The following is a 20944-nucleotide window of genomic DNA, read 5'->3' on the forward strand; positions in this document are numbered from 1 at the left end:
TCCATCATCCATCTATCTATCTTCTGTCTGTCTGTCTGTCTATGCGTCCATCCGTATATTGATCTATCTGTCCATCTGTCCATCATGTTTACACAGATATTTCTCCAGCAGGATGAATCTTTGGAAATATTTTTGGAATCTTTGTGAGTTTTTTAAAGGGACACACAGCATCTGTTGGGCACATGTGCTGTAAAGTGTTTCCCCCAGAGTTTCTCAAAGTGCCTTGCTTGATAAATTCATGGCTTTTGAAATTGCCATTACATGATTGCACATTTCAGCTGTAATTTTTTTCTGACCGTGAATATGACCTTTGACCTCCCACACTTAAACTGACGAGGGAACGCGAGGCTTGTTGGTTGATTTGCAGGCAGCACTATAAAGGCTCAAGGGTAATTGTTTTTGTAGGACTGTCTGCACTGAATGAAATGGTGGTTCTGCATGTTCTCTGACTCATTCCTTCAGACAGCACTTGCTCTCAGTTTATCTGCCTGCAGTCTGGAGCTGTTATGAAGCAGACGCTCTGGAACATTTCAGCAGGGACCATATTGTCTTTCAGCCATTTATCTGACGAAATTTTAGGATGATCTGAATTTGTTTATTTCATTTAAAACTCACTAAACTCCTCTTGGTGGGTTTGATGTTCATTGAGGTGGTGAATGTCATGATCTCCTGCAGCCTTACAGTAGCTCAGCAATGCTGAAGATTCAATGTGCCTACATACATATACAGTTCAGTGGCTCCAAACAAATACACTCAAAAAATGAATGTAGGTGTATTAAATAACAAAATTGAACCAAATGGTGTACATTTTAAAGAAAGAAAGCACAAACACACTATAAAACATGTTGTTTAATGATCAATTTGTGTTTGGCAATTGTTTATTCATCACTGGACATTGTCAGAATCATTCAGCAGTGTTTCTGGAATTGTTTGGAGTTACTGAAGCCACTGTAGAACATCTCGCATGGTTCTGGAATGCATCTGAATGGAATAATGCTGACTCAGTCAGTGTGTGGCTTTGTTCCATATAGTCACGTCCCCCCCCCCGGGTCCTTACACCGCAACAGAACAGACTCAGAGATTCCATGAACCAGGTCTGGAGAAACCTCTCACACTCCTTCATGAAGGCTGATGAAGCTCTGGAATATGTGGGTGGCTTTTTTTTTTCTTTTTTAGCATGTATTACTGGCACAGACGAGACCATCTTTTAGATGGAGTCACTTGCAGGAACTCAATGTTCTGTTTCAAGAAATAAAAAAAAATATATATATATAATTGGTCCAACGTGTGTCCTGACCGACGAACAAACACCTCTGTCAAAATTTACTACTGAAAGACGCTCTCAATTCTGACTGAAATTTCCTGGTCAAACTGCAGATTTTCAGATTTTCTTGTTTTCAAGCCATTTCCTCTTACACTCTTAAAAATGTAGGTTCCAAAAACTTCCACAGTGCCAAAGAAGATCCATTTTGGGAGTGAACAGTTCTTAAAGGAGCCATTCACTATAAAAAACCTTTTGTTATTCGAAAAGGTTCCATGGATGTTAAATGCTAATAAAAACTTTATTTGACATCACAGAAAATAGTTTTTCAGCTAAACTTCAGATGGAGTTCCTTGGGTGCCAAAACAACACACTCAAAAAAAATGAGTCTTATTGTCTCATTTGGTTTGAGATGTCTAAGTCTAAAAATACCCAGACGTGACTATTCCTGGGAATCTCCTAACATGTTTTTTAACGGCCTCCCATTATAAAGAACATGAAGTCTGTGTGAAACTGAATTACTCAACACACAGCCTCAGATCTGCCCTTTAAAACATACTTACTGCGGCTGCACGTAATTCACAACAACCACACAAACAGATTCTGACTCTGGATCAGTTTTATGTAGCCACATGTATTAGTACAGACACATAAACTGTTCTCAGATCAGCACTGCATGGGTGGAGTTCTGACAGACAGTCAGTGAGACATGTTAAATTAACATTAGGCGACAGCTTTCTATGCTTTCATGTGAGATTTGTAGCTCACTATTTTTCGACTGTGTTGCTTTTGATTGTGAATTTCACTTCACTGCGAGATATTTCCGCTCAGAACCTTAAAGTCTGTTTATGAGACAATATAGATTATTTTATGAACTAATCTATGTAGATTTCCTTCAAAGCTGAATGGTCTCAAGAAAAAATAATGACTATTTGGCACTGTTTTTGGACGTAAAAAATGTAACAAATCACCTTATAATTTAGATAATGTAATGACATCCCCATAATCCCTTGTGTGACACATTTAATGGTTTTCCCATTTTGATAATTATGTTTCTTCATAGGTTTTGTTTGTTTGTTGTTGTTGTTGTAAATTACAGTTTTAAAACGTATGATTTACTGGTTATTCTGTGAACATCTTGTTTCTTATTTATCTAGTTATTTTTTTGTGTGCAATTTGATGTTATTTTTCAAATTTGCGATTGCAACTTTATTTCTTACTTTACACTTTATCTCACAATTACCCTTTTGAACTTTATATAGATCAGGAATTCACACGGTGGGTTTGATTTTAAATATTCAATTCAATTCAAATTTATTTGCGCTTTTCACAATACATATTGTTTCAAAGCAGTTTTACAGAAAGTGCATTTATACAAGTGACTAAATCAAACAAGAAGATAACTAATCAGTGCTTTAATCTCACAGGTGTTAAAGAAAATGTTCAATCAAAAAATCCCCCATCTGATCCATCTGCATCACCATGGTCTTCTTCAAACAGAGATTGAAGGTTATTGCCAAGAAATTAGGTCATTTACTGATGACATTTATCAGGAAATTCAACAACATTTAGACTAAGCCTTTCTGCACTTGGAGTGAATTCAGCTTGAACGATCTCAGCCAAACACGGTGGAGATTCCCTCGAAGGCCTGTGATGGATAGCACAGAGCACAAATCAGAGCTGAGTAGAGTATAGACCAATCACAACAGACTGGACCATCAGACCAATCGAGAGTATAGACCAATCACAACAGACTGGACCATCTGACCAATCAGAGCTGAGTAGAGTATAGACCAATCACAACAGAGTGGACCATCTGACCAATCAGAGAAGAGTAGACCAATCACAACAGACTGGACCATCTGACCAATCAGAGCAGAGTAGACCAATCACAACAGACTGGACCATCTGACCAATCAGAGCAGAGTAGACCATTCACAACAGATTGGCTCATCTGACCAATCAGAGCAGAGTAGACCAATCACAACAGACTGGATAATCTGACCAATCAGAGCAGAGTAGAGTATAAACCAATCGCAACAGACTGGACCATCTGACCAATCAGAGCAGAGTAGACCAATCACAACAGACTGTGCCATCAACCAGAGCAGAGTAGACCAATCATGACAGACTGGACCATCTGACCAATCAGAGCAGAGTAGAGTATAGACCAATTACAACAGACTGGACCATCTGACCAATCAGAGCTGAGTAGACCAATCACAACAGACTGGACCATCTGACCAATCAGAGCTGAGTAGACCAATCACAACAGACTGGACCATCTGACCAATCAGAGCTGAGTAGACCAATCACAACAGACTGGGCCATCTGACCAATCACAGCTGAGTAGACCAATCACAATAGACTGGGCCATCTGACCAATCAGAGCAGAGTAGACCAATCACAACAGACTGGAGCTTTTGTTTCAAGCTTTGTCTCTCCTGCCCCGCCCCCTGCTAAACGCCGGGTTAAGCGGCGCTTGCGATGGAGGTTCGGGTTGAATAACTATTCTTCCAACGTTTCATCATCAGACTCACCCTCGGATTTATATGGTAAAATCAACGTCATTGTTAATTACTGTGATTAACGAGTTCATTTGCCCATAAAATCTTTAAGAAATTAAGTTAAACTTATTTGGCTTGCTGTCCACTGGAGAGGGGCTCGATGAATCAGCTTCAACTCGAGCTGTGATACCCCCCAAGTGGCTAAATGTAGGAAGTGATAATTAAAAGGGGCGAGGTACCTAAGATGAAGGCGGAGTTTGGGGAGGTGGAGGGATACTGGAACAGGTGATGCTAGGGAGAGGTAAGCGGCTGCTCATATGGCTGTTGATTGAAAGATTAGATTGGCTCACTCCTCCCTAACTTACGTTTAGTTTACGGTGTAGGAAACCTTGGGACACGCAGAGCTGTTTTGGTTTTCAACACGTGCTGTACTCGGTTGACCATTCACCAATCAGAGCAGAGTAGCTCGCTGAAAGGAGAGATTTAGAGAGACTGATTCATCTGACGAGTCGTTTGAGAATCATTTAAATTGTGGTGATGTGATTTTTTTTTATCTTTGATGCATGTAAACCTGTAGTAGGAGACTCCAAAACAACATTAGGAATTTTAAAATTGCATAATAGGGGCATTTAAAACGTTATTTGTTTAGTGTGTATGATTGACAATTAGGTCATTTTTATCTCGTAATTCATTTTCTCTTCATCTTTTGCTGACCCATTTTTTGCAAACACAGTTAGTCATATGTCTACTCACTATCTGAAATATTTTAAAAGCTAAAGGTTTTTGTTTGTGATAATAAAACTACTTGATAACAGTAATGTGAAAAAAATTGTAACCCGTTACTTGACACTCTTGTAAACTAGTAATATTTCATACAGTTCAAAAGTTCAGGGTCAGAAAGAATTTGTTATGTTTTAGAAATAAGTCTTTTATGCTCGCCAAGCCTGCATTTATTTGATACATGTGTTTGATAATGTGTTTGATACAAACATACACAAAACACAATGCAAAGTCCAGGCCTGGTCCTCTCTCATCCTTCACTGTCGTCACTCCTTCTTTTATCCTTCTGGAGCTCCTCCGTGTCTCATTCTGCAAGCTTTTTCCAGTTATCATCAGATCAATCAAATTATGATATTTGTCCCTTATTTAACACTAGTGTAGCTGCTTTTTGATAGTAATTTGTGTTGCAGCCATCAGTTGCTCCAACTCTGAAAGTTCATATGCATGCAACATGTCCTTTTTTCTGACAATGTTAATGTTTGTCTTTTCAAAAGTCTTTCCAATTGAAATTTAAAAACTTCAGAAATGCAGATGGATAAAAAGAACGAGAGCAGTATGTCCCACATATTGAACATGTTAAGAAAATGAATACTGTTGTTGCATTGAACTGATTTGAAATGTTTTGCTTTTATCCAAGCAAAAGACAGCTGCATTAGTGTCTTAATACACTGAATCCAGTGATGAATACTGTTTACATTTATGAGCTTTGTACTGGCTTGTTTCTACCGGTCATGTTCAGTAACTTGCTTTTCCATAATTAATAAATGCTGGACTGAAGAATGTGTGCATCTGAATCTTTGTACGATGGAGAGAGACAGATTGTACTTTGGCAGAATCCTCTGAATCAATCACTGATGGCAAACACACTCTTTCTTCTCAATGTTTCTTTCCATGTACAGTATGTACAAATCAATGATTTCTTGGGTCTGTTCATTGTTTGTTAATTTTTCCTTCTCCTCTCTGTCTCTCATCCATTTGTATTTTTATTATTTTATTACATTACATTATTTTGTTTTCCTCTCTTTCAAGCATCTGTTTTTAAACCACAACCACAGAAGCAGTATAATGTTTTTCATGATCATTTAGACCATCACAGCCTAGCTTTGTGCCTTGAATTGCAACATTTTAACCAATGTTGAGGATGAATGTTGGGTTGTGGGTTAATCATGTGTCTGGTAACTGTGTTTCACTTGAAAAAGTTAATAATTTCTGAAAATAGCAGCATAATAGCATTGTTTTCTTTTCAAACTGCACTCATTGCATTGATTCGAAATAACAAGGGAGAGAAAAACATTTAAAAGGAAACAGAAAAAAACTTTTAAATATTTGCCATCCCTGGACCCTTTATTGTGGCCAGCCGGCACACACTAATCCTGGTATTTAAGCAGCATCTTGAAAATGCCACACCTGTGAGGTGGATGGTTTATCTCGGTAAAGGAGAAGTGCTCACTAACATAGATTTAGACAGATTTGTGAACATTATTTGAGAGAAATAGGCCTTTTGTGTACATAGAAAAAGTCTTAGATCTTTGAGTTCAGCATGAAAAATGGAGGCAAAAACAAAATTGCGTTTATAATTTTGTTCATTGCATAAATTAAATAAATTAATAACTTTTTTACAAAAAAAAAAAACATTACTGAAATTATTTAAAGGGATAGTTCACCCAAAATTAAAATTAGCCCATGATTTACTCACCCTCAAGTCATCTGAGGTGTATATGTGTTGGACAATAACTCCAAGTTGGACAATGGAGTTATATACAAAAATCTCTTGGCTCTTTCAAGTTTTATAATGGCAGTGAATGGCTGTTTCTGTTTTGAAGACCATAAAAGTGCAACGGGGGGGTTAATAAAGGCCATATGAAGTCAAATGATGCATTTGTGTAAGAAAAATATCCATATTTAAAACTTTACAAAATAAACTAGCTTCCGGCCAAATGAACATATAGTACGAATTCCACTTAAGTCTAAGAGCAACTCCGCAAATGTGAGTAATGCGACTTACTTCTGATATTTACACTACGCCATGACGCTCTACGCTACTTTCGAGAAGAAGCTAGAATTTTCCTTTGTAACGTGTTGAATATGAATATTTTTCTTGCACAAACTCATTGCTTCCCTCTAGAAACAGACTTCAAAACAGAAACAGCCATTCACTGCCATTATAAAACTGGGAAGGGACAGGACATTTTTTAATACAACTCGTCGTAAAATCGGCGACTCGTCGTATTCGTCTGAAACCAAAAATTTCATGATGACTTAAGGGTGTGTAAATCATGGGCTAATTTTCAAAATTAATATAATGAGACTGATTAACACTGAGATTTTGTTAGGTTTTTTAGTGTTAATCTCTTGATAAACGTGTGTGTGATGTTTGCTATCGTGTGCATGCTTGGGCAGCTGTGGATAGTTGTTTATCAATCTCATTCCATCAGTCTCATTCAATCTCTGGAATCTCATTCCAGGCATTATGATGGATGGATGAGCAGACAGCAGTGATTTCTGGTTTGGGGACGAATGCATGTGTCTGTTTGTGCATTGTGTATTGTAAACGTGGCTTATCCTGTGTGTGTTGTGTATGCATGTTCCCTGTGTATATGTGAAGATCCATACTCCAGCTGAATGATCCAGGCTTTGATGAACATATGTGAGCCAAAGAATTTGTACAGTTGTGTCCCGGCATGTAATACAGAGAGACGGAGAGAGGACGTCTCTGTTAAAAGAGCCATTGAGGGCAATCATAAAATCTGTACTCTATCTCATAATCCAAACTCAAATATTTGCCATGTGTGTGTTTAGAGAGTGATGCTTTGGAGTCTTATAGCCTACTATGTAACTCATAAACATTCTCCTTTTACAATTTCCAAAATGAAACCTTAACACTGTACAAATTGATATAGAGTTTTAGTCTCTCTTTGATTGCTGCTTTTTTCTTTGTGTGTGTGTGTGTGTGCAAACAAGTTTGTATGAGTGGATTCAAGAGAGACCAGAATATCATAGAAATTTGAGAGAATTTTTAGGCAAAGAAGTAGACAACTAGCAACCACTTAGAACAACCTAGCAACTGCATAACAACATGCTAAAAAACAATGTTGTTAATGTTAACTGAAACCATTAATAATTATTTTTTGTTAATTGAAATAAAGCTGAATGAAATAAAATAAATAAAAAAAATAAATGTAAACAAAAATGGAAAATGTTGCCTTGCCAACTGATTCCATTTAGTGAAAATCGGAAATTGGTATCTATGTTTTTGACATGACCCAAGACCCAAAAACCTTTCGCTTATAATTTACTCCTAAAAATTCTGGAATCAAAAACCTTAATTTCTTTTCGACTGAAGAAAGAAAGACATGGACATCTTGGATGACATGGGGGCGAGTAAATTATCGGCAAAAGTTTTTTTTTTTAAAAAGTGAACTACTCCTTTAAATAAAAAAAATATATAATTCTTGGCCATAAGGTGGCGCTGCCCTGAAACTTTTTGAGTACCTTCAGAGTATGGAGCTGATTACACATATAGCGGGTTTCATAACGATACCCCAATGCATTCGTAAAATATATCATTTTACGACAAAATTAAAAATGGCCAATATGGGAAAATCGTCCCTATAAGACATGCCATTTCACTCAGTGGCCATCTTTGAAATGCCTTTTCTTTTGGGCATGCAAGTGCGTTTCTATCTCTTTGAATGGGGAAACATCAGATTCTCCAAAACTCGCCAAAGTTACGAATAAATTCCATATTTGAAATCACCAATAAAATCTTACAACAACTGTTTCTAAATGCTCGAATCGTGACAGTCCTAAGCGCGTGTCTTACAACACTCACTGTTTCTATAGGAACCGGAGCTTCTAACGGTACCTGCTGTGACGTGATGACTTTACCAATCGTTGATTGGCTCTTATTTATTCCTCCATATTGTGCATTGCACTTTCTCCCATCGTTCTGTATATAAAGTCTTTGGTATCGTTTGACTCGGCATGCTGTACCAAATCTAAAGAGACCAATTTTGTGGCTGTGGCCAACATGTTTAGAAGTTACAATCCAAAATGGTCTTTCAATTTTCATAAAAATTGGAGCAAACTAGAATGATTTCGAAAAAGTCCTTTGAATTTTTTGGAAAATTCAAATTGGTGGCATATTTAATATGGTGCAATCGAATCATCTTGAGCCAAGGAATCAAGGAACTGAGCCAATTTTCTTTCTATTCTCAAAACGTTATCAGCTTAAAAGTGAAAATTGGAGCTGTTGGTGGAGGTAGAGGGATTAAGTTGCTCTGGCAGACTGATCTCATGAAATAGCGTATGTATGACACGGCAATTCGTATTTCCATTTTTGGAGTGCCATCAACACGCATAAATGCTTTTCAGCGTGTTAATGAACGCCGTTGACTAACGTTTCATTACTGTATATATAAATATATGAACTAACTCAACCCCGCCCCTAAACCTACCCGTCAGTAGGGTTAATAGCATTTATGAGTCTTCCCCTACCATCCTAGGAAAAAAAAATATTGCTCCCCAAATGTAGATCTACACTTTGATTCGTTTCGCTCGGACATTTAACGGCGTGTACATACACGCGGAATCACTCGGACATTTAACGGCGTAGACATGCATTTATACACGCGGACAGCTCAAAATGCGCATAGATAACACAACACTTGATTTAAAAGTGGCGTATATGTTTACGCAAAAGTCATGATGTCATGTTGGCTTCAGACTGGCCTCTATCAGTGTAAGTAATTTCACAACTTTTTACCAGTTCTATGGGCTGTCAAAGACACAATATCAGAAGAAAAAAAAAAGAAAAAAAAACACTAATATAATATTCAAACATTTCCGGAAGAAAATGTAAACGTGAAACTGAATGCTTTATTTCCCGACAGCTAATTTGTAGTCCCATCTGGCACTTGGGTAGTCTTAATTTTGGACGTGTGTTTTTTACAGGCCTGTGCAGGAGTGTCTGCCCCCCGCTGGCTCAGGGACACCCTGCACAAAACAAGCTGCATTCTTTACATTCCCTCTAAGGAGAGTTCCCGTAACCTGAGGTAGAGTGAGACATCAGTCCGTACAACCTGTGTAACCTGGAGCTCTGCGAGCCTGGTATTCCGTGAAGACGTCATTCTGTACTGTAAACCTCAGCTGAACTACAGTATGATGTCACCTCTGGCATATGCACTTTAAGTCAACATGAAATCAAATCTGACCACTTTCTTAATAACATTCCATGATTCATAAATGCACATTATTCCAAAGAAAGAAAATGTTAGTTTTCGTCAGTGCCATTGAGAGAGGTTCTGGTCTTCGTAATCGTTCATCAGTTGCTTCTCCTCTAAAATGACTTTCCATTTCAATGAATCCCTCGTACATGTTTCATCCTTTAAACACTTAATTCTCATATATAACACCCACTTTTCATGATGCAATCAGTTCCCAAAGGACAAAATGAATTCCCTTACACCTCCAAATTCCCATACTTCCAATGAATTTTCCCATATTCTCAAACTTTATTCTCTATATTAGCTTGCTTCCTAATCTACTGTAGTTGTGTATTAAACCCGGAATTGTATATTACAAATATCGTTGACCTTTTGACAAATTGTTCCCCTCTTTTCAAACTCACTTTGGATAAAAGCATCTCAAGGTCAATATTAGGTCATTACGGAGTGAAATGAGTTGCAAATGGCATTTCACGTTGACTTAATACATGGTTTGTATTTTTTGATAAACACGAGCCAAAAATAAATCTTCCACATCTTAATGAATTAATAATTAAAATAAATAATTGATTAATTTGTAAGGGAAGTAACTGCTTTATTTTGTTTTACATGTAACCTGAAAAGGATTCCCTTCCTCTCGATACATTCGGACCCGTGTCAAAAGGTCATCGCCCTTGTGGCCTTGTGTGCTCCAGCTGTCGCGTATATCAGGAGGTCCTGAATCGCTTCAGCCTTAAAATAGGTTGCAAACTTTAATTTTAGGAACGACTTGAAATAACCGTTGACTCCCATGCACAGCACTGTTCCTATGCATAGTCCACAGAAGGTAAGACAAAGCAAGTTTACTTATGTATGTTATACACAGTGGTGATTAACATTGGTCCATTATAAGGATAAGAGGATTCAGATTGGCATTATTTCAAATAAACCATTCCGCACAACACAAAATGAATTTAAATGATTTGTCTTCATTTCAATAATGTATTTGTACTGCCTTGTTACTAGACAATTGAAGAACTCTTCTTTCTTTCTACATTATTTAGGATATTACCTTAACAAGAGCCATTCTTTAACTGGATGATTGTCCTAAAATGTTTTCTGTTGCTAAACCCATCAAATTAAAAGAGCCAAAAATACTGAAAGACAGTCTGCAGTCACTGTAATGGACTAAAAACTTTCAGACAAAAAGTGAGAGAGAGTAAATGAAGTCCCACACTGTAAACCTCCCGCCTACCCATAGTAATAACCAATGAGAAACCGAGCATTTTTTGTATTGCTCTCCGATTGGCTGCTCGCCGCGTGACTGACAGTCTTTATGAATTAAGTTTTTTTTCCCCCACACTTTGGCTCCGCGAAGTTTCAGTGACGGAGGCATCACTGCAGCGCACTGAGGGGAAGGAAAGAACAGAAGGGAAAAGAAGGGAGAGAGGTGCCCCATCCATCCATCTATCCATCCTCTGAATTTTCCTGCAGGACTTATTAACGTATGGCTGCATGAGAGGCTTTGAGCTCTCGCGCTTTCTCTCTCCGGGACTGTTGGGTTACTGTCCTGATATCAAGCAGTTGTCATAATAATATCATCAAACTCTACGCGTCAGGACGGACGCAGGTGGTCATGGATACACCTATAAGATGGAAAGTAAAGCGGAGGTTTAAGGAGGTGCGACTGTCGGTACTCCTAGCATTCCTGATGTTTGTCACCTCACGAGTAAGCGCAGGTAAGCGGCGAATCAGCTGTTCCCAAACTGTTACTTTGTGCCGCGGGCCGCGCTCACCCGGGGCTGCGGTTCTGTTGCGCGAGCGCATTCCACGGTCAGTCCGCCGTCCCGGGACTGGAATGACCGGAGGAGGGGATGGGGCATGGGGGGGCCCTAGAGTGAGATTTTCGCGTCTGAAGTTCAGTGGCTTTGACTTTTGTTCTGCACTTTGTTTGTGCGTCAGCATTAGAGCAGCAACGAATAACGGAATGCGGGAAGTTTTTCCGTGCAAGGCAACAGATGCGTGAGGAAATCGTGATGGACCATCTTATTGTGGCATCAAACTCCTTTACGCTGCAACACTCAACAATTCTTATGCAAATGAGCAAACAAAGACCTCATAGTAGAAATCTGGATTCCAGGATTCCATGTGCGTGAATAGGTTCTTCAGTGGTCCTTTTTTTCTTTGCATTTCGCATTTTAGATTTTTCACTTTCTGCCATCTGTAAAGCAGCTTAGAGAAACAAGAAACTTACACTCTTAAAAAATAAACAATAAACATTCCAGTCACAGGAGAACCTTCTTAAGTTCTGCTTTAGAAAACCATTTGTGTGATGCTTCCCCACCAGAACCCCGTAAAACCAATACGCGGATCTACCTAAATCCTATTCAGTGTTTTGAGTTCTTTGCCCAATCTCAGAGACTTCAAAGAATCATTGAAGAAGCTTTATCTTTAGGGGAGGACCCCCCTTTTAGTATAAGACCATACAAGAATGGTTTTGTAGACTTTTTGGAAGATGTTCCAGATGCTTTTTAGGGGATCTGGCAGAAAGTAGTTTTCCTCCAGCAGGCGCGCTAACTGCAGAACGTAATTGGAAAAATATGCAGGATGAGAAACACACCAGGGGAGAGAGCGACAGAGAGTTTTACGTTTTTCCATAGGCTCATAAAAAAACGAACCCATCACTCTGGCTCTCCTTTTGTTTGGCAAAAGACAGATAAAAATAATAGATAAACGTAAATAAACGCCCGTTAGTCTGTCTTGGTTCCTGGTAGATGGTCTGTAATGAAGAACATCAGTGGCTCAGGGTGGAGTCGCTGCGTGTCTTCTCTAGTAGATCAGAGATGCTCGAGGTGAAGCTCGCAATTATCTTGTAAACCACTTATAGAAGGAATTACTCAGCAGACTATGTAGAACAACTATTGTAGAGATATGAATTTAACAAGTCACATGCATTTTGAAACGATCAGCAATATGCCATTTGTTAAAAGTCAAGAGATTATTTGTTGTTTAATCAGCCAACTTTCAATGGTTAAATCAGTTGTTTGATCTGGTTTTAGTATGTCACACTGATAGTGTGGAGTTAGTTGTGAATGCAAATCTGTGATTTGTACAGTATGACGGAGCCAAAGCAGACAGGATATGATCTCTCATTCTCATCCTCCTGGTTTCTCCAGCCTGTCCCGGGGAGTACCCCTCTCTCGCTCTCTCTTTCTCCAGGCTGGAGGGAGGGCGAGAAAAAGGGGGAGGGATCAAGAGAGAGAGAGCGGGGTTGGAAATTCTGCTCTGCATGTGTGATTAGATACGTGTCTGGTCATGGCCACTTGGCTGATCGTTGTTATACTGATGGAATTATTGACCTGTTTTAATTACAACAAGGACATTTTGGTCGAGGAACATCTCAAGAACATGCTTACTTAGAACCTAAAGCAGTTTCAAAATTTGACTTTAACTTCCCAAAGAACTTTTTAATTCTCTACTTCTTTAGAAAACCATCATGTACTGGCAAAACACTAATCTGAAGAACACCAAGAGCGTTTCAATCCTTTAAAGAACTATATAGCAACTCAAGAACCTCATCAAGGTTTCACACAGTCGTTAAGAGTGTATCCAAAGTGTTGAGCAGTGAAAACTCGTCACCTTAATCACTTTTGCCTGCATGAGTCAAGGCTGAATTGATTAGAGTGATTCATTGACTTGACTATGTAAGACATCTATCACAGAGCATCTGCTACAAAGATGCTCATTAGTGTCAAACTGGATTGAAATGCATTAGTTATTTGGTTACATTCGCAATCTATAATGCTTTAGGCATCTGCGATCCCTATGTAGTGTATACTATAGTGTATGCTTCCAATTTCTTAGTGTACACGTGTAATGCAGAAAAGATGGTGGATTTGATCCGCAGCCAGACTCACAAGTTTGAGTCAGTCAGCAACACACGCTGCTTCCGCGACGGTGATGTCATGCACTGGGCGGGGGGATAATCAAAGCTGCTGGTATAGAATGACGTGCTGTCATAAAGTTTATGGTGGGTCTGGCAGTGCATTGTGGGATACAGGGGAGCTCTTACGTCAGAGTAGACAGAAGCTTGTAAAGGCAAAAATGGCCAACGGTGATGCTGCTGCACTTCCTGTGCAGGGCTATTCTGCTTTATTACACACACTAGTGCTGTTTTATGAGATTTTTACGAACACTCTCGGCGGACCGGCCTCGCTCATTCAGCCTGTTGGGTGTGCTCCACTTTTGAGAGTACACACCTTTCAACAAATGGCATGTTGTGACGATTGTTTATTGCCCACGTGTGTTGTTTCTGGTTTTGGTTACTCTTGTTGTCGTGTTCTGGAGACCCTTAAAGCCTTCAGAGGAGAAACTCTGGAATGTTTGGAGCCGACAATTCACACCCTTGGAGCCTTTCAAAAAAAATTTATAGTGTAATGAAAACAAGCTGTCCATTTCATCTGTCTTCATTCAGCGATTGATTTAGTACGAATCAGAGGAACGTCATGACTCGTGAAGAAATCAAATTCCTGTTGCCTTTGGCTCTATTGGTCCCATTAACAGAACAAGTGGTGTCTCCCTCTGGCTATTAAAAGGCACCTGTCCAGTTCTAAGAGGAAAGGATGAAGGGTTTCCCTCCCAGAATTCCTTTTTTTTTTTTTTGTATACAAACTATCCTGTCCGGGATGCAAGATTAAAATGAGTGTGTTCCTAATCATAGTATGTTGAAAATGTAAGGTTAAAAGTGCCTGGATGAATGGATTTTGTACTCGTACTCTCCATATTAAATAGGATGCAAGGAGTAAACACCCTATAGACCATTTCAAAAGATGTAAACAACACTGGTCCAGAAGCACTTCCTGTTTCAGTTTTTTAACACTACATAAAAGCTGGGATAAAATACAACCAACAGAACATTTAAAACTGAATCAAAAAGTTAAACAAACATCTTTAAGATGTTTTCTTTACATGTGAAATAAAGAAAACAGTTACAAACTGAAACAGGAAGTGTTTCTGGACCAGTGTTGTTTACATCTTTTGAAATGGTCTATAGCATGCAGGAAATAGTATGTCAATTTGACTGGATGTCAATGTGTGCAAGTATGCATCTGTTGACATATCATCAATCTTACATAGCCTGCAATTTTAGGATTAATGCATCTCAAATCATATTATGTCAAAATTGACTGGATTGAAGGATGTTTCTGTTTTAAAAAACTACTAATAATCTTATATGCTAGGTTAAGATTAGTGCATCTCAAAAAATTGTATATTGAAGGTGCATGGATGGTATACTATTTCAACGCGTTCTCATCCCAAAGCGCCATATAGGACGCTTTTGCAAAAGCGTAAATATCCAACGCACATGGCACCCTTTAACGTCTAATGAGACGCTTCGGTTAATGGTTAAGTTTAGGTATGGTGTTGGGTAAGGGTTAGACCACTAGGGGGCGCCTTCTGCCCAAATATATCTGCGTCTCATTTCACGTTAAAGGGTGCCATGTGCGTTGGATATTTACGCTTTTGCAAAAGCGTCCTATATGGCGCTTTGGGATGTGAACGGGCTCACTATTTACAGTGGATTTTTTATGCATACTATACATAATACATAGTATGCAAGATATAGATTAGTTTATGCTTTTTAAACTCTAAATCTTGTAGTATTTAAGATTCGGATTAGCATGCAAATCACGTTGTGCTGTAAATACATAGTATGTCAAAGTGACTGGATGGCATAGTATTGACAAAAGAACTTTGAAGTATGCATCTGTTTACACACTATTTATCTTACACACTGTAGCTTGCAATACTAAGATAAGTGCATCTCAAAATAATATGCTGGAAAGAGTCAAAATGTCAAATGTGACTGGATTTCAGTATTTACTATGGATTTTTGAAGTATGTTTCTGATTCACATGCCGTCTGTCTTATAGCATACTATGTTAAGATTAGTGCATCTCAGAAAATTGTATATTGAAGGTGCATGGATGGTGTACTATTCACAGTGGGTTTTTGAAGTGTGCTTCTGTTTTATTAAGATACTGTAAGGTAAAGATAAGCATGTCCCACATCATAGACAATATGATGTCAAAGGTGTCCAGATAGCATACTACACCTGATGGAATTTAAAATTATGCATATTTTCACAAACTATAAATCTTATATAGTATTCAAGATTAGGATTAGTGCATGCCAATTCATACTAACAAAAAGTCATAGTTTATGCTGACAATCAGATACCCAGATGACATACTACATTCATACATACATCATCAGGTACACAGATGACATACTACATGCATACATACATACATACATACATACATCATCAGGTACCCAGATGACATACTACATTCATACATACATCATCAGGTACACAGATGACATACTACATCCATACATACATACATCATCAGGTACCCAGATGACGTACTACATTCATACATACATCATTAGGTACCCAGATGACATACTACATCCATACATACATCATCAGGTACCCAGATGACATACTACATCCATACATACATTATCAGGTACCCAGATGACGTACTACATTCATACATACATCATTAGGTACCCAGATGACATACTACATCCATACATACATCATCAGGTACCCAGATGACATACTACATTCATACATGCATCATCAGGTACCCAGATGACATACTACATCCATACATACATCATCAGGTACCCAGATGACATACTACATCCATACATACATCATCAGGTACCCAGATGACATACTACATTCATACATGCATCATCAGGTACCCAGATGACATACTACATCCATACATACATCATCAGGTACCCAGATGACATACTACATCCATACATCATCAGCATATGTATGCTTCTTGGACTAATTGGCCAACTTTACAAAATATGATTTGTATCGATTTGTATTTGTATAATTTTATGACTTTCTAGTATGTCCGTCTGCTTCATACTTAAAAGTACATACTTTTACTTTGTGAGCACAGTATACACTTTTCAAGGTTAGTATAAGTATGCAAATTGATAGTAGAAGTATGTGAATAGATGGTAATCAAATTTTGTGTATTACTTAAGACCACAGCTGCTCTCGGTCCTGTACTTGGCTTCAATGTCTGGGAGGTAGAAATGAAAATTTTTTTTCCCCTTTTCGGTTTGTGTGGTTTGGGCTTTATAGCATGTGTTTTAGAGTTGCATTTTTTTATGATTGAAAGTGTTTCAAGTCTCCCTTCAATCTAAAGCCACATTTGGGAGGGTGATAGTTGGTGAAACCTTCAGTGTCTCAGTTCACACACTATAAAAACAGATATTGCCTCTTTCAGACATGAGGACCAAACCCTGACCCACATGTCTGTTGGGTTCACATGTAAAGTTTCTCATGGATCATTATATTGAACTAGTGACTCAAAAGAATCATTGAATCGTTATCTGAAGCAGTTCATTGAATAAAATGGTCTGAACTGCTAAAGTAAATCTTCTAGGACCAGAAGATTAGGGACCAGAGTAAGAAAGGAGAAAGTCAAAAAGACAAGTGATTGAGGGACGAAAGGAAGGTGAGTTATTGTAGGTAAAGACAGCAGACCTACAGGAGATGAGGCCACCGGGTCAGAGGTCAAAGGTGGCATACTGTGGGTGGTGCTCTTCAGATTATGACCACCCCTGGTTTACAGTGCCCCATCCTGAGACACGTCTGGAAAACACATCACTTGAGTGGGATCCATTTCACACTGTTTTGATGTGAGAAATGACTTGTCCTGAAATGGTTTGTACTAAAAAAAATTATACTTAAAGTGTGTCAAAGTTGGGGAATTGTTTATGTGCTTGTTAAATCAAGCATACCTATTATTATTGCTCATACACTACCGTTCAAATATTTGAGGTTGGTTTATGACTTTTTTATGTCTTTGAAGGAAGTATCTAAAGTACACCTAAAGTATCTAAAGTATCTTTATGTACACCATGAAAATGACAAATAAAGGAATCTAATCTAATCTAATTTAGTGCTCACCAACGCTGCATTTATGTGATAATTAAATGGTTGAAAATTTTTTATAAGACCATATCTATAGACCAGAATATCACAGATAGATACTTGCGAGTGGGCTCTTTATAACAAGCAATTGCGACTTAATATCACAGAATTCTGACTTTATATCTCGCAATTCTGACTTTATATCACGGAATTCTGACTTTATATCTCGCAATTCTGACTATATCATGCAATTCTGACTATATAACACGCAATTGCGACTATATCACGGAATTCTGACTTTTCTGACTTTATATCTCGCAATTGTGACTTTATAACAAGCAATTGCGACTTTATATCACGCAATTCTGACTTTATATCTCGCAATTCTGACTATATAACACACAATTGCGACTATATCACGGAATTCTGACTTTTCTGACTTTATATCTCGCAATTCTGACTTTTTTAACAAGCAATTGCGACTTTATATCACGGAATTCTGACTTTATATCTCGCAATTCTGACTTTATATCTCGCAATTCTGACTATATCATGCAATTCTGACTTTATATCTCGCAATTGTGACTTTATAACAAGCAATTGCGACTTTATATCACGGAATTCTGACTTTATATCTCGCAATTCTGACTTTATATCATGCAATTCTGACTATATAACACGCAATTGCGACTATATCACGGAATTCTGACTTTTCTGACTTTATATCTCGCAATTCTGACTTTATAACAAGCAATTGCGACTTTATATCACGCAATTCTGACTTTATATCTCGCAATTCTGACTATATCATGCAATTCTGACTATATAACACGCAATTGCGACTATATCACGGAATTCTGACTTTTCTGACTTTATATCTCGCAATTTTGACTTTATAACACGCAATTGCGACTTTATATCTCACAATTCTGACTTTATATCTCGCAATTCTGACTTTATAACAAGCAATTGCGACTATATCATGGAATTCTGACTTTATATCTCGCAATTCTGACTTTATAACACGCAATTGCAACTTTATATCATGCAATTCTGACTTTATATCTCGCAATTGCGACTTTATATCGTGCAATTCTGACTTTATGTCTCGCAATTGCGACTTTATATCGTGCAATTCTGACTTTATATCTCGCAATTGTGAGAAAAAAAGTCAGAATTGTCAGATAAGTCGCAATTACCTTTTTAATTTTCATTCTATGGCGGAAACAAGCTTCCATAGCTTCGTGTGGACATGGCCTTAGTCTTTTGGATTACACCTGGTCTTGATACAGCCTGCCACCCCTGCTGCACACACACACACACACACTGTAGTCTGCCATGCATGCTTGTGTATGTGTTCAGATCTCTAGTTCCCAGAGTTTGAAAGTTGAAGTTTTTGAGTATTGTATTTCTGTCTGCTCAGTTCTGTATGAATGGACTCTTTCACAGAGCTTTTAAACGGACGCCATGTTTGGGCTTTGCTGAGGCTTTGTTGTGATTAATTGGGGGGGTTAGTGTGTGTGTGTGTGTGTGTGTGTGTGTGGCTTCTCTAGAGTTCTAAGCACCCCTACATCGGCCTGAGGTTCCCTTGGGCTGTCATGAAGCTCACACATGTGCACACACTTCCTCTGAAATAACATTCCCTACATACCTGCGCTTGAGCTGCTAACTCGGTGTCAGCATGGCTAGAGCACCCTAGAGCATCATGGGGCATGTGTGTTTTTGGAGCAAAAAGCCACAGATGGACCAGCATAGATGGTTTTCTTTTATTACTTGGCATTTAGGATTGGAGAAATCAGAGCGAGTGAGAGCGAGAGTTTGTGTTCTCACATCTGGAAGCTATAGACGTCATTGTGCTGTCTGCTGATCCCAGAGAAAAAGAATGAAAAAAGAGGGGGGAAAAAAGGAAAAATGCCTTCCAGATGTTTTTTCCCCTCCCCTTGCTGTGGAACAGCAGAGGAATAAAATACTGTTTCATTAAGACAGAAGACAAATACATGGTCCTCTCAGTGAGGAAACGAGTGCTATTGTCGGTACGGAGGGTTGCAAAATGTGCTTTGAGTTCACCAATCACAAAATGCAGATCCACTGACCTGACCCCCCCCCCCCCCTTTTTTTTTTGTAGATTTATGTAGATTGCAGAGCTTTTTTGAAAGAGAGGATGAGATATGTCAATCTGTTTTTCAAGGTTTCTTCTTTCGTTCTTACTGCCAGATGACTTACACTGCAAAAAAAAAAAAATTGTTCCATTTCATAAAAAAAAAATAAAATAAAAAATCTGGCAGGACTATAAAAACGTCCTTAATTGTATAAAATATTTTAATGTTTAATATGTTAAATGTATATAGTTTGTAATATAATAATATATTAATATATTGTTTTTATTATTATTTGCACTGTGGACAATCTTTTTCTTGTATTATTCATAAATCTCTTTTCATTTTCTTAAGATTTATACTTAAATTTGTCAGTGGGGAAAAAAAAATGCTTGTAATTGATATATATTCTCTGAATATCATCATAATGTCCTACACAGATTAGGTTCTGAACTAAATTAATCTTGTTTTAATGATGTTTAGATATGTTGGAACACGTATGGAAAGCAAATTTGAAAATCTGTTCACAAATAGGTGTTAATCATGTGAATCAGAATGGAAACACTTTCTGACACGTTTTCCATGTTTAATTTTTAAATTTATATATACATATTGATAGTAGTGTGTCATAGACTCCGATCAGGTTTGTTGCATCGTCATCACTCTAAATCGCCCAATATTTCAATGACAATAAGTGACTTCCTGTCATTTTTGTCTCTTTAAACTTCTGCCATGAATATGTATTTTACTTGTTTGTGTGTGTGTGGGTGTGTGTGTGTGTGTGTGTGTGCAGGGGGGACCTCTGTTGTGGCAATTAAGAGCCCTCATATCTCACATGCCACATTCATGACCCTGAAACAGGGAATTATGGGATTTCCCGGAGTTTATGACCAACACACAGGCTCCCTCTTGCTTTTTTATGTGACTGCAGATCTATCTTTCCATCTCAAGGAAAGAAGAGACTTTTTGTGTGACAAACAGATGAAAAACATTCATTCATATGCCTCAGAAATGCCACAGATGTTCACATCATTACAAAACATCAGATGCCTGGATCCCTCATCCAAAAAGTGACCCACATTTTTTTTTTTTAGTTTTCTCACTAAAATGTACCACTATAG

At 38.1% G+C, this 20944-nt stretch overlaps 1 protein-coding gene across 3 annotated transcripts in view; it reads left to right on the forward strand.

The window, feature by feature from the left end:
- col5a1 (collagen type V alpha 1 chain) overlaps positions 1 to 20944 on the forward strand; it is a 136237-nt gene that overhangs the window by 13687 nt on the left and 101606 nt on the right. For 2 of the 3 annotated variants that reach the window (XM_039658761.2, XM_039658762.2), the window contains exon 1: positions 11125 to 11491. The exons of the other annotated variant lie outside the window; for it this stretch is intronic. In XM_039658761.2, the coding sequence (XP_039514695.2) occupies positions 11389 to 11491 (103 nt within the window). In that variant the 5' untranslated portion in view covers positions 11125 to 11388. Of the gene's footprint in view, positions 1 to 11124; positions 11492 to 20944 lie in introns of those variants that run through there. 3 annotated transcript variants of the gene reach the window in all.

Source organism: Pimephales promelas, chromosome 19 (assembly GCF_988280905.1).
Source record: "Pimephales promelas chromosome 19, fPimPro1.hap1.1, whole genome shotgun sequence".
Lineage (NCBI taxonomy): Eukaryota > Metazoa > Chordata > Actinopteri > Cypriniformes > Leuciscidae > Pimephales > Pimephales promelas.